The sequence below is a fragment of the Chiloscyllium punctatum genome, chromosome 36 (genome assembly GCF_047496795.1).
Source record: "Chiloscyllium punctatum isolate Juve2018m chromosome 36, sChiPun1.3, whole genome shotgun sequence".
Taxonomy (NCBI): Eukaryota; Metazoa; Chordata; class Chondrichthyes; order Orectolobiformes; family Hemiscylliidae; genus Chiloscyllium; species Chiloscyllium punctatum.
The window spans coordinates 26,361,758-26,387,298 of NC_092774.1; the positions used below are offsets into that span (position 1 = coordinate 26,361,758).

General features: G+C 46.4%; 2 protein-coding genes across 6 annotated transcripts in view; one reads left to right on the forward strand and one right to left on the reverse strand.

Annotated features, from left to right (window-relative positions):
* LOC140460903 (uncharacterized) overlaps nucleotides 1-25,541 on the forward strand; it is a 261,829-nt gene that overhangs the window by 205,249 nt on the left and 31,039 nt on the right. The window lies entirely within an intron of this gene.
* LOC140460904 (uncharacterized) lies at nucleotides 581-22,170 on the reverse strand. 5 transcript variants are annotated; one of them, XM_072555600.1, is made up of 3 exons: nucleotides 22,105-22,170; nucleotides 13,112-18,487; nucleotides 581-2,443 (listed from the first exon to the last, which is right to left on the reverse strand). In XM_072555600.1, exon 3 carries the CDS (start codon nucleotides 2,085-2,087, stop codon nucleotides 660-662), a length of 1,428 nt encoding a protein of 475 aa, XP_072411701.1. In that variant the 5' UTR covers nucleotides 2,088-2,443; nucleotides 13,112-18,487; nucleotides 22,105-22,170; the 3' UTR covers nucleotides 581-659. The 5 variants fall into 5 exon arrangements, with proteins under 5 accessions (XP_072411701.1, XP_072411702.1, XP_072411703.1 ...); XM_072555601.1 differs by having other exon boundaries at nucleotides 13,112-18,483; nucleotides 22,105-22,150; XM_072555602.1 differs by lacking the exon at nucleotides 22,105-22,170 and adding an exon at nucleotides 21,976-22,096.

Here is a 25,541-nt window from a genome sequence, read left to right on the forward strand (position 1 = left end):
AAGCAATGCTCCTAAAGCTTGTGATTTCAAATAAACTTGTTGCACTGTAACATGGTGTCATGTGACTTCTTCAACTCTGGGTTTGTCTCAAACTTGACGGGATACTTTGTCCAACTTGGCATATTTTATCAATATTGCTTGGAGGAATTTTTTTGAAAGAATAGATTCCCTACAGTATGGAAACAGGCCCTTTGGCCCAACAAGTCCACACTGGCCCTCCGCGGAGTAACCCAGCCAGACCCATTCCCCTATCCTATTCCTCTACATTTACCCCTGTAATGCACCACACCTACACATCCCTGAACACTATGGGACAATCTAGATGGGCCAATCCATCCTAACCTGCACACCTTTAGACCATGGGAAGGAAACCAGAGCACTCAGAGGAAACCCATACAGACCTGCTGGGGCGGGGTGGGGGGTGGGCATCGTGAAAGCTACACACAGACTGTCACCCCGAGTGTGGAATTGAACCCAGGTCAGCATCGTGAGGCAGTGGTACTAACCACGGAGTCATCGTGCCACCCTTGAGCCATGTAGGTGGGCTTGTTTTTTTGGGGGGGGGGGGGGGGGGGGGGAGGGGGAAGAGAGGGTGGTGCGAGTCCAGCACAAAACAAAAAAAAAGCTCACTGCACCCACTGTCAGAATGGGCAGGAGGTTCAGCCTTGGGGGTGACCCACAGCAGTGTCACTGGTGGAATCTGATTGTTGGATGCACTGGTGCCCCTGCTGGTGCCTCCGCAAGTTGCAGAACAACGTGAACCTCCGCCCACAGTCAGGGCAGGCAAACGACTTCTCCCCGGTGTGAACCCATTGGTGGGCCAGCAGGTTGGAGGAGCGGGTGAACCCCTTCCCACACTCGGGGCAGCTGAATAGCCTTTCCCTGGTGTGGACCCGCCGGTGGGACAACAGGTCAGAGGAATTGCTGAAGGCCTTACAACACTCAGAGCAGGCAAAAGGCCTCTCCCCCGTGTGGACCCGCTGGTGTCTCAGTAGGGTGGAGGTACTGCTGAAGACCTTCCCGCACTTGGGGCAGCTGAAGGGCCTCTCCCCCGTGTGGACCCGCTGATGGGCAAGCAGGTTGGAGGACTTATTGAAGGCCTTCCCACACTCTGGGCAGCTGAAGGGCCTCTCCCCCGTATGGACCCGCTGATGGGAGAGCAGGTTGGAGGAATTGCTGAAGGCCTTCCCACACTCTGGGCAGCTGAAGGGCCTCTCCCCCGTGTGGACCCGCTGATGGGCCAGCAGGTGGGACGATTTCCTGAAGGCCTTCCCACACTCTGGGCAGCTGAAGGGCCTCTCCCCAGTGTGGATTCGCCGGTGGGTCAGCAGGGAGGAGGAATAGCTGAAGGCCTTCCCGCACTCTGGGCAGCTGAAGGGCCTCTCCCCCGTGTGGATTCGCCGGTGGGTCAGCAGGGAGGAGGAATAGCTGAAGGCCTTCCCGCACTCTGGGCAGCTGAAGGGCCTCTCCCCCGTGTGGATCTGCTGATGGGCCAGCAGGTGGGACGATTTCCTGAAGGCCTTCCCACACTCTGGGCAGCTGAAGGGCCTCTCCCCCGTGTGGATTCGCCGGTGGGTCAGCAGGGAGGAGGAACAGCTGAAGGCCTTCCCGCACTCTGGGCAGCTGAAGGGCCTCTCTCCCGTATGGACCCGCTGATGGGCCAGCAGGATGGAGGAATTGCTGAAGGCCTTCCCACACTCTGGGCAGCTGAAGCGCCTCTCCCCCGTGTGGACTCGCCAGTGCGTCAGCAGGTTGGAGGAGTCGCTGAAGGCTTTCCCGCACTCATGGCAACTGAAGAGCCTCTCCCCTGCGTGACATCGCTGGTGGGTCTGGAGGTTGTCCACCCAAGTGAACCCTTTCCCGCACACGGAGCAGTAAAACGTCCTCTCACCAGTGTGTATATGCTGGTGGGCTAGCAGGACACAGGAGCAAGTAAAGCCCTTTGCCCGCTCGGGGCAGGAGAACGGCCTCTTCCCAGTGTGATTGCACTGATGAGTCGCCAGGACAGATGGGACACGGAAGTCCTTCCCGCAGTCGCCACACTTCCATGGTTTCTCAACAGGTTGTGTTTCCTCGGGTTTCTCCATGGCCGAAGCTTCACCTGCACACACACGTGTACAACCCCACCATGAATTCGTCTTTCCAGGCAGTAGAGTTGTTTCAGGCTCCACACTCAGTGCGCTGCAACAGTAGGGTCTTTCAACCAGTGCCCCCGTACTCAAACAGGAACCAAAAAGAAAGCTTTGCTCCTTCTCACAGAATCATAGTTGAAAATTGTTGCGGTCCTGATGGATTGAGTAACTGTCAGACACTGACGTGAAAGTGAGAGTCAGAGCCAAAAACAGCATCGCTGGAAAAGCGCAGCATCAGAGAAGCAGGAGAATCAACATTTTGAACATAAGCCCTTTATCTGTTGACTTTGAAACTTCTGTCTTTAGATAGTCTGTAAGAAAAGATTACAAAAGTCATCACTGCCAGTCCGGTTAAGAATGAGATATCAAGGCATTGACACTGACACCAGAGATAAACTGTACACATAGATGTGGCAAATGTTAGTGGCAAGCCAGAGTGATAGAGATATTAGGCACAGAAACAGACCCTTCGGTCTAATTCATCCGTGCCAACTAGATAACCTAACCTAATCTCGGCGGATTTGCCAGCATTTGGCCCATATCGTCTCAACCCTTCCTAATCGTATACCCATCCAGATGCCTTTTAATGTCATAATTGTACCAGCACCCACCACTTCCTCTGACAGCTCTTTCCTTAAACACGCCACTTTCTGCATGAAAGACTTATCCCTTAGGTTCCTTTGTTAAGTTCTTTTGCTTGACCTTCTTACACTGCAATACGCCAACTTCTGTGAACAACCAAACTTTATTAAGTACAGTACAAGCTGTGGAGAAACTATTAACACTCTTTGCAATGCTGGTACACAACAGTACCAAACAAAAACCCCTTAAACAAAGTAAAACTGAAACAGAGGCTTACAGTTGAAGTTAGAAGGCCAGAAGAAGGAGAGAATGTTAGCAGTCATTCTCCACATAGTCCACTGCTTAACCCAAACAAGACTTCAGCTTTCAGGACTGACCACACCCTTTCATTATACAGGTCACTTCTAAAACATAAAAGCTTTGGCCTCAAGTCTCATCTGTTCACATATAACCAAAAATGCCTCCCAATACCGTTTTTCATCTCTGTACTAAACCAGTCGCTTCGGAGCCCGGGTTTTTTTTACCATCGCTCTGAAAAAAACTAAGGACACAGCATCCTTGAGAAGAAGGACCAGCTTTTAGTAAAAGTACCAGCTTTGTGACAGAGGGATATAGGCCAAACACTGGCAGGTGGGATTAGATTAGTTTGAGAACATAGCATGGAGTAGTTGGACTGAAGGGACTGTTTCTGTGCTGTTTGACTCGGTAACTGTTCTGCAATGGTCTGAAAACCATTTTCTTGCCTTCCCCCATAAACATCCCCTTCTTTGTTGTTCCAAAATCAGATGAACTCAGCCTTGATTATATTCAATGATCCCATAACTGCAGGAAGACATCCCCACTTCTGGACTCAATTACTCTTGCTAATCTAACACGTGCTTTGCTCATTGCTTGCTACATCTATCTGACAACTGGCATTGACTGGTATGGAAGGATGCTGAGGCCCCTTTATACACATTCCTGATGAAGGGCTCGTGCCTGTAACGCTGACTCTCCTGCTCCTCGGATGCTGCCTCATCTGCTGTGCGTTTCGAGCACCACACTTTTTGACTCTGATCTCCAACATTTGCAGTCCTCACTTTCTCCACATCCCAATATATCACCAGTTAAACAATGCATTTCCTTTCTGCTTCCCCACCCCACAAGGGAATGCTATCACTTCACATCATGGTACTGCATTTTCCATGAGTTTGCCAACTGAGACACAGACCTGGCCCAACTTTTCCAGAATCTGTCCCCTCCATGAATTGAGATTTTGAGAGAGAGAGACAATAGGGTGTCTCTGATTAGCAGGAGGACTACGCTCCTTCCGATCCTCCAGTGCTTCCTATTGGCCCAACAAAAGGAGATCACGCGCAGTTTCCGCAGACAACCAGGAGCACGCACAGGTTTTGCTGACACCGGCGAACATGCGCAGTGTGTGTTGTCACCGAGGAGCATGCGCAAGACGCTCTGTGAAGTTGCTGGTGTTACTGACAGGTTTTGTGCCCAAATGACAATTGGAGACAAGAAAGGCTGGAGCCACATTTTATATTTATCCTGCGACTCGACATTTTATTCCTTTTGCATTTTATTTGACTACTCATCTTTTTCTCAGGGTAGGGGACTCCCAAATGGGAGAGCATAGGTTGAGGGTGAGAGGGGAAAGATTTAAAAAGGACCTAAGGAGTAGAAAAAAAAGTGTGAAAGTTAATTCCCCTCAAGAAGTGCCCTGTCCAAACCTGCACATCTTTGGATTGTGGGAAGAAACCGGGGCACCCAGAGAAAACCCAAGCAGACACGGGGAGAATGTGCAAACTCCACACAGTCACCCAAGGCTGGAATCGACCATGGTGGTGTGAGGCAGCAGTGCTAACCAATATTCGCAAAATACTAAATTCAAACTTGATTGGAATTCAGTATTTTGGGGCAAGATTTAAATCAATTGGCCAAAATTGAGTATATTTTTGTCTCCAGGCAACCCAGCTACTGAGCTGTTAAAATGTTAAATTGTTACCTTGTTCAGAACGTTTGGTGCTATGTCAGGTGGTTCTGCTCACTTTTCAACTCTCTTGAAGGGAGAATACACCTCTACACCTTCTAACAGAACCAATTTTTCAAGACTAGGAATCGGCCATTCACCCCTAACAGGCGAAAGTGAGTACTGCAGATGCTGGAGATTAGAGTCAAGACTGTGGTGCTGGAAAAGCACAGCAGGTCAGGCAACATCCAAGGAGCAGGAAAATTGACATTTTGGACAAAAGCCTCATTCACCCCGAACAGCCTGTCCTCAACTGAACATAGTTCAAAGCAAGTTTGAGAAAGATGGCTGCAGCTTTGTCTTAATATAAAATTGAACATGCGTTCAAACTTTAATGCTGTTTCTGAATATATTATTTTAGCTATAATCAATTTGAAAGATCAGCCATTTCTCGTGCCCCCCCATCTCCCAGGCAGTGTCATCACCAACCATTCTCTCTCTCTCTTCTGAGATGAGCTTGATACAGCGATCAAAGAGAGCTCGAGGCATGAGAAAGTTTAGTGGGAGTTGGAAGAGATACAGAATGGACATGGTGACAGATTGTGGGGGCCACTGAGAGACTGGGGGGAACAGAGGGTGGTGGGGGTGGAAAGGAAAGACTCGGGGTCAAAGGGTGGAGGAAGACAATGAGGGCGAGAGAGAGAAAATGGGGGGCAGAGAGTTGCGGGGCGAGAGAGAATGGATGGGGGCAGTGAGTGGGGAGAGAGCCAGCACAATTCCCACCTTCCCCAGGACTGGGGCAGTGTCCCATGAACTGGAACCTACTCCTCCCACAGCAGTCATTTCTCAATCCACATGTGGCTAAAGCAGGAGAATTATCTAATCCCTGCAGGCCATTTCACATATCAAATTCACACCGACCTTCCACACAGCATCCCACCCAGACTCATCAACTTACTCTACAGCCCTGCAGTTCCCCATGGCTAACCCACTCTAACCTGCACATCCCTGGACACTTTAGCACAGCCGATCCATCCGAAACTGCAGATCCTTGGACTGTGGGAGGAAACCGGAGCACCCAGAGGTAACCCACGCAGACAGAAGGAGGAGAACATACCAAAGTTCACACAGACAGTCACGAGAAGGTGGAATCAAATCGCTTCTAACAATTCTCCCACACCTGCAAAACCCTGAGCACTATGGGTAATTTAGCAGGGCCAATCCACCCTAACCTGGGCAAAGATAAAAATCACATGACGCCAGTCCAACAGGTTTATTTGGAAGCACTAGCTTTCGGAGCACTGCTCCTTCATCAGGTGGTTGTGGAGTATAAGATCATAAGACACTGAGTTTACAGCAAAACATTACAGAGTCATGCCACTGAAATGATACATTGAAGAAACCTGGATTGTAAAGTCTTTCATCTTTTAGAAAGAGTTGCTGGTGTCATTAATATGTAAACCCCAGAACTTCTTATAAGATACCTACTCGAGATAACTTAAGGTTTTATTAGAAAAGATGACAACTCAGCTCAGACAATGCATGAAAGGTGTGAGGCCAGAGTCTGTCTGTATCCCAGTTTTTGAATCAGACTGGTTCTATTTCCAAAGTGGAATTTATAAAATATTCTATGTATTGTCTGCCTGCAGATTGTGCATTTTTTGAGCAAAATACATGGTAACTGCAAATACAAATTCACCCCATAGACCTTGGTGTGTGTGCGCGCACGCACACACGAGAGAGAGAAAAACTCTAGTTCCAAACTGTATATCTCTAGGTCTATTGCATAACAGGTGCTTTATTTCTGTTGATGTAAATATTGTTATAAATCATAGCTGGGTCCTAATACATAGATGTAAGGGAGAGACAATTCTTCAATTAGGGCACTATAAGATTCTTGGCAGACCCCTATTTCTCGTTTACTTGCCAATGAACAGACACAAGCACCTATTTAATTCTAACTTTTCATCTTTTTTGTTATATTTTCTGGTATGATACTCTGTGTCTGGATGGTTGACAGGCTGGGAGATTGTGGGTTGGACTTTGATTGACTGAATGATTTATTGTTCCGGAAGGTGTCAAAGGAGGTTAAAGCTTCAGCAGAAATGAAGCAGAGCTGAGAACGGACAACAACTGTGTGGGAACAGGGAGATCAATAGAGGACAAAGAAACCAGGACCTGAAATCCGAGCTGACACCAGACTACCATGTGATCAGTGCTTTGATGAGCAGTGTCAACCCTCTACCTTGACTGAGCTTCCCATTCGACTTGAATGCCACAAATCCCCTCAATATTTAGGATCCAATCCTTGTCATCCTGAAGCCATGTCTCTGTAAGGAGTCCCAGATCAAAATCATTCTCTTCAATGTGTGCAGTCAATTCATTCACTTTTGTTACGTTGCAGCACTGTTACGACACGGGGTAACCCCCTCTGCTAAATTAAACCATCAACACAGAAGTGATTCACCCCATGCAGTAATATGAAATAGTTTGAGAGGCAAAGAACTATCCCAGAGGTAAATATTTAAAGTAAAAATTAACAACTTTACTCTTTATGTCCAACACAGAGAATATTAAAACTCACAAAAATGCCTGGTGTTATAGTCCAAAACATCGGATCATTTTATTGGTGTTAATATTATCAAAATATTTAATTCAAACTTGATTGGACTTTGTTATTTTGGGGCAAAATCTAAACTGATTGGCCGAATTTGAATTTGTTTGTGCCTTATGGCAACCATTTATTAAGATCGTGGCTGATCTATCCATCATCTCAGCTCTTCTTACTTGCATTATCCCGAATCCTTGATTCCCTAAGGGGTGGGGGTGGGAGGGGTGTTTGAGCAGGATGCTCTTCGGAGGGGTCAGAATGGACTTGATGGGCTGAATAGCCTGCTTCCACACTGTAGGGATTCTATGATCTACCGCAGTTGTGTTTGCCTCAGATCACAGCTCCCAGAATCTCCCACCTTCTGCAAATCGAAAGACAAATCCCACCCTGCCCTCTCGTATGTATGTTATCTAAATGCTTAATCGTTTCTAGTGAACACAGCCCACACCTCCCTCTGCTGCCAGAAACCTTTACAATGCTGATGAAACAATGCCATTCCTGCAGTACTGAAAACCGTAAGGCTTCCAACGATACCAGTTACACACAGCTCCTTCTGATGGACAGCATTGGAAATACAATGTTGGAGGCTGGCCGAAATGAGCAGTTTAAAACAAAAATCCCCCTAACCCTTCACTGGGCACCCCAATCAGCACACTGTCCTTCCTGCTGGGAAGCCTTAAAGCACTTCACCCCCACAGTGCAATGAATTCCCACTTTCCACCAAAATCCTAAACGTGCTCACGTACTCAGTTGCTGTCTCACCAATGAAATACTTCATTGTCACTTCTTCTGCTTCCAGTAAAGGCAAAACATCTTTGAAAGCTGCTCTGAAAGTTCAATCTTCACAACAACACTTCTGCTTTCACGCAAGATGATTAAAGTCATACAGCACAGAAACACAGCCTTCAGTCCAACTCATCCATGCCGACCAGATATCCTAAACTCATCTAATCCCATTTGCCAGCATTTGACCTGTATCTCTCTAAATCCTTCTTATTCACATACCCATCCAGATGCCTTTTCAATGTTGTAATTGTAGTCACCTCCACCACTTCCTCTGGCAGCTCATTCTAAACATGCACTATCCTCTGTGTGAAAAAGTTGCCCCTCAGGTCCGTTTTAAATTTTTCTCCTTTCACGTGAAACCTATGCACTCTAGGTTTGGAGTCGCCTATCATGGGGAAAAGATTTTGGCTATCCAACCTATCTATACCCCTTATCAACTTCTGTAAAGTCACCCATCAGCCTCCAATGCTCAAGGGAAATTATCCCTCGCATATTCAGCATCTTCATATCGCTCAAACCTTCCAACTCTGCCTACATCTTTGTAAATCTTTTCTGAAACCTTTTAAGTTTCACAACGTTCTTCCAGAGGAGGGCAACTGGAATTGCACAGTTTTCCAAAAGTGGCCGAACATGACCTCCCAACCCCTGTACTCAATGCTCTGACCAATAAAGGAAAGCGTACCAAATGCCTTCTTCACAATCCTGTCTCCCTGCAATTCCACTTTCAAGGAATTATGAACCTGCAAGGACACTTTGTTTAGCAACACTTCCCATTAACTATGTAAGTCGTGCCCTGATTTGCCTTACAAAATGTAACACCTCACATTTATCTGAATTAAACTCATTTGCCACTCCTTGGCCCATCAGCCCATCCGATCAATTCTAATTTATATTGAACTTCGCTTCCTCTCTCATCCCCTAAAAGCTGAGAATCTCCATCCCACACACACTTCCTCCATTCTGACTTTGCTGAACCTAATTCCTGCTGTAACTCATCCTGAAGGGTGTGGTTCATGCTGATTAACAGGCCCACACTCGGGGAGGGGTGAGATCTAATTCAAACAGACAGAATTCTGAATGGCCTGGACAGAGTGTACATGGGGAAGATGTTCCTATTGGGACGAGAGTCGAGGACCTGAGGGCACAGCATCAGAGTAAAAGGAATATCTTTTAGAACAAAGATAAGGTGAAACATTTTCAGCCGGTGAGTGGTGAATATGTGGAATTTATTGCTACAGAAGGCTGTGGAGGCCAGGTCACTGAGTAGATTTAAGATGGAGATAGATAGGTTCTTGAGTATCAAGGGGATCGAGGGTTACAGGGAGAAAGTGGGAGAATGGGATTGAGAAACTTATCAGCCAGAACTTAATAGTGGAGCAGCCCTGATGGGCTGAGGGGCCTAATTTCTGCTCCTGTGTTTTATGGTCTCTTGCTGTCCTGGACTAGGAGTGTGCAAATTGGGAGCAGGAATAGGCCATTGAGCCTGTCGAGCTTGCACCAGCATTGAACAGATCATAAGTAGATATGAGTATACTGACGTAAAAGGTAAAAACAAGGACTGCAGATGCTGGAAACCAGAGTCTAGATTAGAGTGGTGCTGGAAAAGCACAGCAGGTCAGGCAGCTCCTCGGATGGAAATAGGCTGGAAATTTTTCCACTGGAGCAGAGGAGGAGTATAAAATTGTGACGGGTATAGATGAGGTGAACGGCCAAAATCCTTTCTCTAGAATGGGGGTTCAAGACTACGGAGCAAAATTTGAAAGAGAGAGAGAGGAGAAAGATTTTAAAAGGACATGAGGATCGCCATTTTCCTCCCCCCCCCCCCCCCCCCCCACCAGAGAGTGGTTTGTGTGTGGAATGAATTTCCAGACAAAGGGGTGGATGCAGATACAGTTAGAACATTTAAAAGACATTTGGATTAGTACATGAATGATGAAGTTTAATTTAAATAAGTGTGAAGTGCTGGATTATAGAACATAGAAAAATACAGCGCAGTACAGGCCCTTCGGCCCTCGATGTTGCGCCGACTGAAGCCTACCTAACCTACACTAGCCCAATAACCTCCATATGCTTGTCCAATGCCCGCTTAAATGACCATAAAGAGGGAGGGTCCACCACTGCTACTGGCAGGGCATTCCATGAACTCACAACCCGCTGAGTAAAAAATCTACCCCTAACATCTGTCCTATACCTACCACCCCTTAATTTAAAGCTGTGTCCCCAAGTAACAGCTGACTCCATACGTGGAAAAATGTTCTCACTGTCAACCCTATCTAAACCCCTAATCATCTTGTACACCTCTATCAAATCTCCCCTAAACCTTCTTTTCTCCAACGATAAAAGCCCCAAGTGCCTCAGCCTTTCCTCATACGATCTTCCTACCATGCCAGGCAACATCCTGGTAAACCTCCTCTGCACTCGTTCCAAAGCCTCCACATCCTTCCCATAGTATGGCGACCAAAACTGCACACAATACTCCAGATGAGGCCACACCAGAGTCTTATACAACTGCAACATAACCTCAGGACTCCGGAACTCAATTCCTCTACCAATAAAGCCCAGTACACCATATGCCTTCTTCATAGCACTACTTACCTGGGTGGCAACTTTCAAAGATCTGTGTCAATGGACACCAAGATCCCTCTTCTCATCCACACTACCAAGTAGTCTACCATTAGCCCAGTAATCCATCTTCTTGTTACTCCTACCAAAGTGAATGACTTCACACTTAGCTACATTGAATTCCATTTGCCACCTTACTGCCCAGCTCTGCAACTTATCCATATCCGCTGTAACCTGCCACATCCTTCTTCGCTGTCCACAACTCCACCGACTTTCGTGTCATCTGCAAACATGCTCACCCAGCCTTCAAGCCCCTCCTCCAGGTCATTTATACAAATGACAAACAGCAATGGTCCCAAAACAGATCCTTGTGGAACACCGCTAGTAACTACACTCCAAGATGAACCTATACCATCAACTACTACCCTCTGTCTCCTTCCAGCCAGCCAATTCCTAATCCAAACCTCTAATGCACCCTCAATGCCATACCTCCGTAGTTTTTGCATTAGCCTGCCATGGGGTACCTTATTTTGAAAAAGCAAATCAAAGCAGGACTTATACACTTTATGGTAAGCTCCTGGGGAGTGTTGCTGAACAAAGAGACCTTGGAGTGCAGGTTCATAGTTCCTTCAAGGTAGACTCCCAGGTAGATATGATAGAGAAGGCAGCATTTGGTATGCTTTCCTTTATCGGTTACAGCACTGAGTAAAGGGGTTGGGAGGTAGATGGTGTTGCAGCTCGACAGGACATTGGTGAGGCCACATTTAGAATATTGCGTGCAACTCTGGTCTCCTGCCCATCAGAAGGACGGTGTGAAACTTGAAAGGGTTCAGAAAAGATTTACCAGCATGTTGCCAGATTTGAAAAAATTAGCTCTCGGGACAGGCTGAATAGGCTGGGGCTGTTTTCCCTGCAGCATCGGAGGCTGAGGGATGATCTGAGAGGTTTATAAAATCATGAGAGGCATGGATAGGGTAAATAGACAAAGTCTTCTCCCTGGGGTGGGGGAGTGCAGAACTAAAGGTTTTGGGCAAACGGGGAAAGACATAAAAGAGCTCCAAGGGGAGCCTTTTCACACAGAGTAGTGCACATATGAAATGACCAGCCAGAGGAAGTGGTGGAGACTGGTATAATTACAGAATTTAAAAGGCATTTGGATTGGTCTATAATAGAAGGGGTTCAAGGGATATGGGCCCAGGGCTGGCAAATAGACTAGATTAGGATAACTGATAGGCAGTGACAAATTGGACCGAAGGGTCTGTTTCTGTGCTGTCCATCTCTATGACTCCAATATAAAAGGTTCAGAGGAATACAGGTGAAACACACGCAGGTGGGTCCAGTTTAGTTTGAGAACATAGTCAGCATGGCCTAGTTGGACTGAAGGGTCTGTTTCTGTAAGTGATCTGTATTGGTCTTTCTTCCCCCATAACCATCACATCTTGTTGTTCAAAACTCAGATGAACTCAGCCTTCGATATATTCAGTTACTCCCAAACTGCAGGAAGGCGTCCCCACTTCTGAACTCAATTCCTCTTGCGAATATACCACTTGCTTTACTCACTACTTGCTGCACCTGTCTGACAACTTGCACTGACTGGATTAGAAGGACGCAGAGGCCCCTTTGTTCATCCACACATCATTACTGATGAAAGGCTCGAGCCTGAAATGTCAATTCTCCTGTATTTGCCATTGAAAAAAGACCTGGACTAATTTTTCCAGAGGAGGGTTGGGGGTGGGGAGAGAGTAGCATAGAGTACAATGGGTGAGTGGGGGAGGAGATGAAGGTGATAGGTCAAGGAGGAGAGGGTGGAGTGGATAGGTGGAAAAGAAGATCGGCAGGTCGGACAAGTCAAGGAGACAGTTACTGAGCTGGAAGTTTGAAACTAGGATGAGGTGGGGGAAGGGGAAATGACGAAGCTGTTGAAGACCACATTGATGCCCTCGGGTTGAAGTGTTCCGAGGCGGAAGAACGCCTCATCTTCCGACTCGGAACACTTCAACAGCTTCCTCATTTCCCCTTCCCCCACCTCATCCTAGTTTCAAACTTCCAGCTCAGTAACTGTCTCCTTGACTTGTCCGACCTGCCTATCTTCTTTTCCACCTATCCACTCCACCCTCTCCTCCTTGACCTATCACCTTCATCTCCTCCCCCACTCACCCATTGTACTCTATGCTACTCTCTCCCCACCCCCACCCTCCTCTAGCTTATCTCTCCACGCGTCAGGCTCACTGCCTTTATTCTTGATGAAGGGCTTTTGCCCGAAACGTCGATTTCGCTGCTCGTTGGATGCTGCCTGAACTGCTGTGCTCTTCCAGCACCACTAATCCAGTATTTGGTTTTCAGCATCTGCAGTCATTGTTTTTAACTTTTCCAGAGTCTGTCCTCTCCCTGGATTCACTCCGTTTCCCTTCAGTTCCTGCAAGTCAACAGCTCAACCCCAGAATGGAAAAGGGGTTGAGAAAAGTGTGTTGTACTCACAGATGTTGGACAGAGGAAGGAAGTTGCAGTCTGGGGTGAAGCTCAATCTTCATTCAGAGAGAGGGGAGCAGAAGCAGCAACCACCTCAGAAGCACATGGTCCTACTTCCGCATCCAAACGATGGGTTTGCTGTGATTGGCAGGAGGACCAGTCTCCATCCGGTCCTCCAGAGCTTCTCATTGGTCCATCAAAACAAAGTCACAGAGTGTTTCCGCTTTTTGCGTGAGCATGCGTAATGTCTTGCTGACACCCTGGAACATGCGCATTTCGTTGCTGACACCGAGTAGCAAGCGCAGTATGGAGATGTTGGCATGACTGTCAGATTTTCAAAGTTAAAAATTACACAATGCCACGTTGTCGCCCAACAGGTTTATCTGGAATCACTAGTTTTCGAAGCGCTGCTCCTTCATCGGTTGGTTGTGGAGCAAAATCATAACACAGTCTTTATAGCAACAGGATTGCAGTGTCATGGAATGGAATATTAAACAACTTTAGCTGATCTCTACCATCTTTTAAAATGACCATGTTAGTTTTGATTCCTTCACATGTAAATCCCAGAACTTTTCAAAAGTTACGTTGTCAAGCCAACTTTTAATAATAGGTGTCATCTCAATCAGATGTTAAGTTAAAGTCTGTCTGTGGCCCAGTGTTAGGTCAGACGGATTCTATTTCTATCGTGGTATTACAGAATCTTACGTGTATGAGTTTTTGAGCAAAATAAAATGCGATTCTGCAAGTACAAATTCAACCCACAAACTTTTATGTGTGAGTGTGTGCAGGAGAAACCGAGTGATGTGTGTGTGAGAGAGTGTAATGGGGTATAAGTCTGCGAAAGGGTGTGTGTGAATGTACACGTGTGTGTTTGAGTGAGTGAGTGAGTGAGTGAGAGAGAGAGAGACACAGAATGTATAGTGTAGTGTGACATGAACCCAAGGTCCTGGTTGAGGCCATCTCCATGGGTATTGAACTTGGCTATCAGCCTCTGCCCAGCCACTTTCCGTGATTGCTTGTCCTGAAGTCTGCCTTGAAGGATAGTCACCCCAAGGTCCAAGGCGGAATGTCCCGGACCACTGTAGTATTTCCCGACTGGAAGGGAACACTCCTCGCTGGTGATTGTTGTGCAGTGTCCATTCATCTGTTGCTGTTGCCTTTGCTGGGTCTTACCAATATACCAAGACTCAGGGCATCATTGCCTGCAGCGTATGAGATAAACAATTTTGGCTGAGTCACATGAGTACCTGCTGTACTCACGGTGGGTGGTGTCCCCACGTGTAATGGTGGTAATCATGTCAACACACTGATACATCTTTCATCATCTGCCGTGACAGAGTTGTATTGTGTTGTCCTGAAGGCCAGGCAGTTTTCTGAGAACAATTATCTGTTTAAAGTTTGGCGGTTGTTTGAAGGCGAGAAGTGGAGGCGTGAGGAAGGTCTTGGCGAGGTGCTCATCCTCATCAATAATGTGTTGCAGGCTGTGAAGAACATGGCGTTGTGTTTCAGCTCCTGAGAAGTACTGGACAACAAAGGGTACCATTTTGGTTGCAGCTCGTGTCTGTCTCCTAAAGGAAGTCATTCCAATTTCTTGCTGTAACACATTGGAACTGGCAGTTGATAAGTTGAACATTGTACCCCGTTCTTATGAGAGAATGTTTGTGTACTTCCAAGTGTCTGCCATGTTCCTCCTCACCTGAACAGATCCTGTGTATGTGAAGGACTTGTCCAGAGGGGGTGGCTGTTTTAATATGTTTCACTAGAGAAGTGTAGCACTGTCAGGTTATCCGTAGGTTTGTGGTACAGAGAAGTGCTGAGCTATCCATCCTTGACAGAGCTGCATGTGTTCAAAAATGAGACAGATACTAAAGAGTGTGGCGAGTGTGATGGTGGGATGAAACTTGTTAATATCACAGTATCGTTGTTTCAGTGACTCCTCACCATGGGTCCAGAGGATGAAATGTCATCAATATATCTGGTGTACAGTGTTGGTTGGAGGTCCTGTGCAGAAAAGAAGCCTTGTTCGAACCTCTGCGTGAAAATGTTGGCATACTGGGGTGAAAATTTGGTCCCCATGGCTGTTCTATGTGTCTGGATGAAGAACTGGTTGCCAAAGGTGAAAATGCTGTGGTTGAGAATGAAGCGGATGAGTTGTAGGTCAGTGCTCAGAGATTGGCAGTTGTTGGTATTGAGTACTGAGGCTGTTACCGTGATGCCATCATCATGAGGAATGCTGGTGTAGAGGACTGACACATCCACGGATTCAACTAGCCCGTGGATGCTGAGCTTCTGGAAGGATTGGATCAGAAGTCTTGATGAATGCTGTCAGTTCACGGTTGTGCTCTTTGGTCAGATCAGCTGGTAGTTGCCTGTCGTGTTCCTGGTCAGTTGTTTGTACACTTCCTTGCAGAAGTCCATTTATTCCGAATTACTAAAAAACTGCATAAATCCATGTAGGATTCTGTAGCTCCCACTTTAGAAATACAATCAGTTTCACCTAACATTGGGACACAGACAGACTTCAATGTCTCACCTTCAATCCATTATCTGAGCTGAGATGATACCTATTGTTAAAAGCTATCTTGAGAATGTAAGTTTAAAAAAGTTCTGGGATTTACAAATGAAGGAACCGAAACTAACATGGTCGTCCAAGATGCAAGCTCACCTGCACACTTTAGCACAGCTGATCCACCCTAAAGTGCAGATCTTTGGACTGTGGGAGGAAGCCAGAACACCCAGAGGTAACCAACACAGACACAAGGGGGAGAACATGCCAAACTTCACACAGACACTCACCCAAGGGTGGAATCAAACCCAGGCTCCTGGCGTTATTAAGCAGCATTGCTAACCACTGAGCCACCATCCCACCCAGTGCTTTGAGGTACTGCTTTGTCTTTGCAGATTTTAACTTCTCATGCAGCCTCAGCTGAGGCTGTGTCCTGCTGACATTGTTGGACCACACCCATTGCACTTCCCTTTCCCACTTCTCCAGCCTAGAGCACAGCGGTTCTTGAATTCTGGCATCAGATTCTGATGCCATCTGTGCTTCTGCTGCCAACTGCAGAGAACGGAGGCAATCCCTGTCACTATTCTGTCCCTTATCTCCCCCTCCCTAACATTGTTCTTACTCCCACCACCCCACAGTTAGCTCCTCTCCCCTGCAGCCTTCTCTCAGATCCCCTTTACCTGCCTGACCCGGGCTCACACCCTCCTGACCCTGTCCACTGATCCCATCAGAAGGCTCTGTCCGGAGGGAAAGACCATCTCCCGGAATAAAAAGCATCTGATTAACTTTCCGCCTTGCCCTCCCAGCGTGTCAGCAACCTGGCTTCCAGCTCCACCTCTCTCAGCCGAAGGTCCTCCAAGTTGTGTTTGCCCGAGATCACATCATCCAGAGCCTTCCACCTTTTGCAAATCGAAAGACAAGTCTCACCCTGCCCTCTCCCGTGTCTATTGTGTAACTGCTTAATCATTTCTCGTGGCTGAGCAGAGACTGATAGCCAAGTTTGGAACCCATGAGGATGGCCTCCACCAGGACCTTGGGTTCATATTGCATTACAGGTGACCCCACTACACTGGCTGTCTCTCACACACAGCCATAACATTCTCACATACTCACGCAGGCACTCTCTCAGATATACGCACTCTCTCAGATGCACACACATGTACCCACCCACACACACATCCTCTCACTTATACTCCTGAACACTCTCACTTTACCAAGCATGCACACACGCAAACACACACTCTCTCAGCCAGACCCACGTGTATGCACACACACACTCACTCTCATGCATGCACACATAGAAAAGAAGATGGGGTGAATTTTCATTTGCAGAATTATATTTGTAGATACATTCTATTTTGCTCAAAAAGTGCACAATCTGCAGACAGTCAATCCATGTAATATTTTATAAATTCCTACTTTGGGAACAGAACCAGTCTGACTCAAGACAGACTCGAACTTCACATCATTCATGCATTGTCTGGGCTGAGATGGCACCTCTTTGTAAAACCTTAAGTTATCTCGAGACTGTGACTTAAAAGAAGTTTTGGGATTTACATACTAATGAACTGAAACCTGCAACCCATTCTAAAGATGAAACACTTAAAAGTAGTCGAGATTTGTTCAATATATCATTTTGCTACAAATTCTGTGTCTTATGATACTGCTCTACAGCTACCTGATGAAGAAGCAACACTCCGAAAGCTAGTGCTTCCAAATAAACCTGTTGGACTATAACTGGATTTTTAACTTTGTTTCCAGTGAAAACAGCCCACCCCTCCCACTGCTGCCAGTAAACTTTACAATGCTGAGGAAACAATGAACCATCAGTCCTGAAAAATGTACGATTCTAATACTATGAGCTACACATTGACTGCTCCTTCTGATATAAGACATTGGAAACCTCGCACCGGAGATTGAAAGAAATGAGCAGCTTTAAAAAAAACCTGTTGGATCTCATAGCCTTCAATGTCTGAGTCCGACGGTAAGTTCAGGTAACTTTTGTTGGGACCCAACTTTGTTGCAGCTTCAGATCGTCCCAGCAAAAAGGTGCATAAAAAGTAGCTTTTTTTTAAACACACACACACTCCCCTGCATCCCACTTTCTTCACTATTGGTCAGCTGAGTTGTCCCTTTGTAATTCGATCCTTGGTGCAGCCTTAGCCTGGAGGAAGTATTGCTTCACTCAGCAATTGCAACCCATATTTTGTATGCAAGTAAGATTCTCCCCACGCATTTGCAGAGGGGCTGTCAAGAGTCAACCGCACTGCTGTGGGTCTGGAGTCACATATAGGCCAGACCAGGGAAAGGATGCAGCTGGGACGACTGAGTGAATCCTTTCCCCCAACGGCAGTTTCCTCCCCTAAATCATGAGTGAATCAGATTGGGGAGTTTGTTCCCCGAAAATGGTTTCATAATGAGATTCTGGACTCCAGATTTCTGACTGAACTCCAAATCCGCCATCTGCTTTGGTGAGATTCAAACCCGGGAGTCCCCAGAACTGGGTTATTAATGCAGTCGATAATGGCACTCGGCCGAAGCTCCTTCAATCCCCCTGCGATGGTAGGTGAACTCACTGATGTCTCTGCAGGTGGGAGGAGCGGGTGAAGCCCTTCCCGCACAGAGAGCAAGTGAACGGTCTCTTTGATCCTCCAAGCGGAGTAACTGGTGTGAAGTACTGTACTTTTTACAGTCACCGCACTGAATCTCCCTCATTCGGGTGTATCAGTATTCTTCCTGCCACACCAGTGTCCAAGCAGACAAAAGCAAACATTTCTTCTCGACTGGAATGGCTGCTGATATTCAAGTCCCAATGAATCAAGTGGCTCTGTCAGAAGCTGATGTATCTTTTGGTTTCAGATTTCTTTCCCCATGTCTTCCTGCAAAAGAAATCACAAAATAAGTCACGGTCAGTCCAGTCAAATGAACAAAACGTTGGTGACAATTCCTTAGATTGCCAGATACCTGCTGATCATATATTATCCATGACACAGAAACCTGAAAGCCCTCATTCAGCAAGGTAGCATTAGGAATATAAAGAGGAAAACTTCATTTAGGTGACAATGACCTGGAACAACCTTTCTACAAAAGGTGCTGGAAATGGAGCTGAATCAAGGATATGAAAATGAAATGTCAAGGCTGCTTCAGGAAAGAAAGCCAGTAAAGTTGCTGAAAGACTTCCTGCTGACCTGTTCAATAAAAATGAATACAAGAAATACAGGATGTAATTCCATTACTATATTAGAAGGTGAAAAATCATAGCCATGCAGCGTGTACAACAGCGAATATCAGATATACACCATATGAAGCAATCATAAAATCCCTGCAGTGCAGAAAGAGGCCATTTGGCCCATCAAGTCTACTCCGCCATTCTTTAAGATCATGGCTGATCTATCCATCATCTCAGCTCCTCTTACCTGCATTATCCTGACTACCATAAATTCACCTACCATCCAAAATCCCATCGATTATCTTGAATATGCCTGCTTCTACTGCTTCCTTGGGCAAAGAATTCCATAGATTCACCACTCTCCAGGAAACGTAGTCCCTCCTCCTCTGCCTTAAACCTACCCCTAATTTTGTTACCTACTCTAACCCACCAGCAGAAACGACGACATACGATGGGTCTGGGTGGCATGCTGTTCGATGGGTCAGTGTGGACTTGATGGGTTGAATGGCCTCCCTCCACACTGTAGGGCTTCTATGATTTACTGCAGTTGTGTTTGCCCAGAACCACAGCTCCCACAACCTCCCAACTTCTGCAAATTGAAAGTCAAGTCCCACTCTGCCCTCTCATATGTGTGTTATCTAACTGCTTCATCGCTTCCAGTGAATACAGCCCACACCTCCCGCTGCTGCCAGTGACCTTTACACTGCTGATACAACAATGTAATACCTGCAGTACAGAAAATCGTAAGACTTCTGATGATACCAGTGACTGATTCACCGCTTCTTCTGATGCACAGCATTGGAAATACATTGTTGGGGGCTGAAAGAAATGAGCAGTTTAAAACAAAAACCCACCTAACCCTTCACTAGGCTTCCCGCTCAGGACACTTTACTTGAAACACTTCAACCCTACATGGCAACAAATTCCCACATTCCATCAAAATCCTGGATGTCCTCACTTACTCAGTTGCTGTCTCTCAAATGAAAGATTTCATTGTAGCTTCTGCTCCCAGTAAGGACAAAATATCTTTGAAAGCTGCTCTGAAATTCCAGTCTTCACAACCATACTTCTGCTTTCCTTCAGTCCAAATTGTCTGTGCTGACCAGATATCCCAAATTAACATAGTCCCATTTGCCAGCACTTAGCCTATATCCCTCTCAATTCACCCTGTTACCAGATGCCATTTAAAATGCTGTAATTATACCAGCCTCCACCATTTCCTCTGGCAGCTCATTCCATGCTTGCATCACTCTCTGTGTGAGAAAGTTGTCCATAAGCTTCCTTTTAAATCTTTCCCCTCTCACCTCAAATCTATGCCCTCTAGTTTTGGACTTCCCTACTATGTGGAAATGTTTTTGGCTATTCACCCTATCCATGCTCCTTATGCACTTCTATAAAGTCACCCCTCAGCCTCCAATGCTCCAGGGAAAACAGCCCCAGCCTATTCAGCTTCTCCCTATAGCTCAAACGCTCCAACTCTGGCAATAGCCTCGTAAATCTTTGTCAAACCCTTTCAAAGGTTCACAACACTTTTCCTGTAGCAGGGGAACCAGAACTGAACACAGTATTCCAAAAGTGGCCTAATCAATGTCCAGTACAGGGGCAACATGACCTCCCAACATCTGTACTGAAATGCACTGACCTATAAAGGCAAGCACATCAAACACCTCCTTCGCAATCCTGTCTACCTGTGACTCCACTTTCAAGAAACTATGAACCAGCACTCCAAGGTATCTTTGGTCAACAACACTCCCCATTAACTTTGCAGATCCTGCCCTGATCTGCCTTTCCAAAATCAAAATTTCAAAATGGGGTTGAGAAACGTATCAGTTGTGATTGAATGGTGGAGTAGATCTGATGGGCTGAATGGCCTAATTTCTGCACCTTTGTCATATGGTCTCTTGCTGTCCTGGACACAGAGTGTGAGAATTGGGAGCAGGAATAGGTTATTTGGTCTTTCCAGTCAGCACCAGCATTGTACAGTTCATAACTGGATATAAATATACCGGCATCTAGGTGGACAGGGTGGCTTTTTTTTTTACACTGTAGCATCGGAGGTTGAGAGATGACCTTAGAGAGGATTATAAAATCTTCACGGGTATCTTTCCCCGGGATGGGTGTTTCAAGGTTAGGGAGCAAACTTTGAAGATGAGAGGAGAAATAGTTTAAAAAAACATGAGGGGCACCTTTTTATTTTAAGACAGAGAATGGTTCTCATGTGGTATCAATGTCCAGAGGAGGTGGTGGATGCAGGTACAGTTACAGTGTTTAAAAGACATTTGGATAAGTACATAGAGTCATAGAGATGTACAGCATGGAAACAGACCCTTCGGTCCAACCCGTCCATGCTGACCAGATATCCCAACCCAATCTAGTCCCACCTGCCAGCACCCGGCCCATATCCCTCCAAACCCTTCCTATTCATATACCCATCCAAATGCCTCTTAAATGTTGCAATTGTAATAGGAAAGGTTCAGAGAGTCTGGGCCAAACACTGGCAGGTTTGGACTAGTTTAGTTTCAGAACACAGTCAGCATGGACTAGTTGGACTTAATGGTCTGTTTCTGTGCTGTATGACTGTAACTGTTCTATACTGGACTTAAATCCATTTTCTTACCTTCCCCCAATACCCATCCACTTCTTTGTTCTTCAAAGTCAAATGAACTCAGCCTTGAATACATTCAATGCCTGACCTAACTGCAGGAAGACATCCCCACTTCTGAACTCAACTTCTCTTGCTCATATATCACTTGCCTTGCTGATTGCTTGCTGCACCTGTCTGACAACTGGCAGTGACTGGTGTAGAAGGACGCTGAGGCCCCTTTGTCCATCCACACATCATTCCTGATGAAGGGCTCGTGCCCAAAACATTGACTCTCCTCCTCCTCAGTTGCTGCCTAACCTGCTGTGTATTTCCAGCGCCACACTTTTCAACTCTGATCTCCATCATCTCACTTTCACCACATCTCAACATATCACCATCTAAACAATGCGCCTCCTCTCTGCGTTTTTTTAAACACCAAAGGCACTGCATTTGCCATGTATTTGCAAATTGAGACACAGACCTGGATTCCTGATGAAGGGCTTTTGCCCGAAAGGTTGATTTCGCTGCTGGTTGGATGCTGCCTGAACTGCTGTGCTCTTCCAGCACCACTAATCCAGTATTTGATTTTCAGCATCTGCAGTCATTGTTTTTACCTCAACTTTTCCAGAGTCTGTCCCCTCCCTCGATTCACTCTTTCCTTTCAGTTGCTGCAAGTTAACAATTGAACCCCAGAATGAAACGAAAAATGGAAAAAGTGGTGAGAAACAGACTGTTGTACTCACAAAAGTTAGACAGAGAAAGGAGCAGCAGCAGCTTCAGAGCTCACGGTCCAACCTCCAAATTTCGACAATGGCCGGCTCTGATTGGCAGGAGGACCAGTCTCCTTCCGGTCCTCCAAGGTTCTTCATTGGTCCATGGAAAGGAGCTGACGCGCAGTTTCTGCGGGCACCATGGAATATGCGCAGTGCTTTGCTGACACTGGCGGTCATGCACATTGACTGCTGACACCGCGGAGCATGCTCAGTGTGCAGGGATTTGTTTCAAATTTTAATGTTAAAAATCACAAAACACCTGGTTATAGTCCAACAGACTTATTTGGAAGCACCAGCTTTCAGAGCGCTGCTCCTTCATCAGGTGGTTGTGGAGAATAACATGGTAACACAGAATTTATCATCTTATCCTCCACAACCGCCTGATGAAGGAGCGGTGCTGGGAAAGCTTGTGCTTCCAAACAAGCCCATTGGACTGTAACCTGGTGTTGTGCGTTTTTTAACTTCGTACACCCCAGTCCAACACAGGCACCTCCAGATCATGACAAGTTTTAAGTGTCCAAATGCGAATACAAGATAAAAATACCAAAGCAATTTTTTGTCGAAATGTTTTTTTTCCCCTGTGCTTTGACATGTTATTCCTTTTGCATTTTGTCTGGATGCTCAACGTTTCTGTCTTTTCCCCAGAGTAGAGGTATTCCAAAACTACAGGGTATAGGTTTAGGGTGAGGGGAAAAGATTTTAAAAGATTTAAAAGACTAGGAATATAACATTCACCCCTTACAGGGCGAAAGTGAGGACTGCAGATGCTGGAGATTAGGATCGAGAGTGTGGTGCTGGAAAAGCACAGCAGGTGAGGCAGCATCCGAGGAGCAGGAGAATCGATGTTTCGGGCAAAACCCTTCATCAGGAAATAGCCATGGGGAACTGCAGGGCTGTAGCATAATCGAGTGAGTCGAAGTGGGATGCTGTTGGGAAGGTCGGTGTGAATGGCCTGCAGGGATGATATGCCTTAGCCATACTTATATTGAGAAATGGTTGCCCCAAATCTGCTGTGGAAAGAGTGGGTTCCAGTTCGTGGGACACTGACACCAGTCCTGGGGAAGGTGGGATTTGTGCTGTCTCTTGCTTCCCATTCTGCCCCTTGTCCGTTTTCTCCCCACCCACTGCCCCCGCCCTTTCTCCCCTCTTCACACTGCACCCCAATTCTCTCCCCAACCCTCTGAACCCCAGTCATTCTCTACTCCCCAACCTCTGTCCCCTCTCCATTTCTCTCCCTTCTCCACCACCACCATTGCCCCCGCCCGTCCTTTCTCGTGCCTCAGCCCTCTTTGATCTAGTGGCCGAGCAGAGGCTGATAGCCAAGTTTAGAACACATGAGGATGGCCTCAGCCGAGACCCTGGGTTCATGTCACACTACAGGAGACCCAGCTACACAATACACTCACACACACACAAGCACACTCTCTTACATACTCACACGCTCGTACAGACCCTCTCTGATAGACATGCTCTCTCTCAGACAAACAGTAATACATCCCCACACTCAAACTTACGCATCATACACACTCCACACACACACACACACACACACACACACTGTACCCAGCATGCACACGCACACACACGCTCTCTCTCATGCATCCACTCATATATAGAAGTCTTTGGGGTGAATCTGCGTTTGCAGGATTATATATTTGGAAATAGAACCAGTCTCACTCAAGATTAGGATACAGATAGACCCTACCCTCACAGCTTTCATGCATTGTCTGACCTGAGGTGTCACCTCCGTTTATAGAACCTTAAGTTATCTGGAGAATGTGACTTAAAAAGTTCTGGGATTTACAGATTAATGAACCGAAATCTACAACCCGTTTTAAAAGATGAAAGACTCAACAGTAATCTAGGTTTCTTCAATATATCATTTATGTTACATGACACTATAATATTTTATTCGATATTCTGTGTCTTATCATCCTCCTCCACAGCAACTACAGGTCCAAGGAGATCTGTCCCAACTTTCCAATCTACCTTCAGAACTGACAAACCTCAGGCGCGGCACCATTCACGTCAACCTGTTCATACCCTGAGACCAACGAGCCACACGCCATGGGCGCAGCCAGCTCCAGAAGCAGCTGAGACTTGCTCAGTACGAAATATATTGTACATTGCTCCCAGAATTTCAAGCAGCAACGAGTATCAAGAACATCTGCTTCTTGGTCTGTCTCCTGCTCCCAGGACACTGCTGTTTGTCCCGTCCCCAGGGACCGGGCTCTCTCCACTAGCGGATAATTGAACCATTTTGTTTCTCCTTCCAAGCTGTGCTGGTGGAAGGCAGAGCCCATTCGCTCTTCTGCTCTCTCTCCCTATCACTTGGGGGAGGAGACGTCATTGACACGAATCCATCAAATGGCAACTTTAAACTTGTTCCAAAGGTCTGTTCTCGGAGAAATGACAAGGTGATGTGGTATCGGGACAGACAGAAATGGACACCGGAGACTCTTCCCTCAGGTAAATTGATATGAGTGCCTTCTTGTGCGGCCTGTTTGGTGTTCAGAATTTGCCTTGACACAGCAATCCTGCAGAAAGTATTTTGTTACAAGGGCGTCTGTTTCTTTACCGCAGGAAATGGACAAAAACAGCAAGTCATGTGTTTCTACTTCACCAGTTCATTACCATCTGAGGGAAGAGGTTTCACACTTGAGATCAGAACACAGCGACAGAAGAGGACAAGACAACTCAGAGCTCTACAAGGGTGCCAGCGCAACTGTGTAAATCTGACCCTAACCACTCTCTGCACGAAAACGTTCTTCATAATGTCATTTTTGCTTCCTTTGCTCAAGACTCTGCCTCATTGTTAGCGATCCTTTCAGGCATGGTACCATTTTCACTATATTATTTTCTCTGTCTGGACCCTTCATATCTTGGAAAACGTCAACTGGGCCAGATTTCAAACTTCTGTTCTCCAAGGAGAACTGTCCCAACTTTCCAATCTGCCTTCATTATTGACATTCCTCATACACGGCACAATTCACGACAACCTCTTCAGCGCTGTCTCCAATCACTTCAATTCCCCGCTTCCTGAAATTTCACTCTCAGATTTTTAGCAATAACGCAGCTGGAGAATTCATTCAGACTCGGATTGTGTGGGCGAACAATCTGCAAAACATGTTCGAACTTTGAACAAATGTTTCCCTTCGCTGTGTTCGCTGTAATGGTAGCTCAGGCCCATCCCCAACTTCTGGCAATCCGATCTCGTTTAACAAAGATGCTTTTGTGGAAAAGTGATCTAGCACTTTTGCGGTTCAGCTGTCTCCCTGTTTCTGAATCCTTTGGGTGAGAGGTGTCAGTTTCACTAAAAAAGGCCCTGACCTTGCGGTTGCCTACCACTTTAACACATCACCCTGTTCCCTGGCCAACATCTCCGTCTGAGGCTTGCAGCAGTGTTC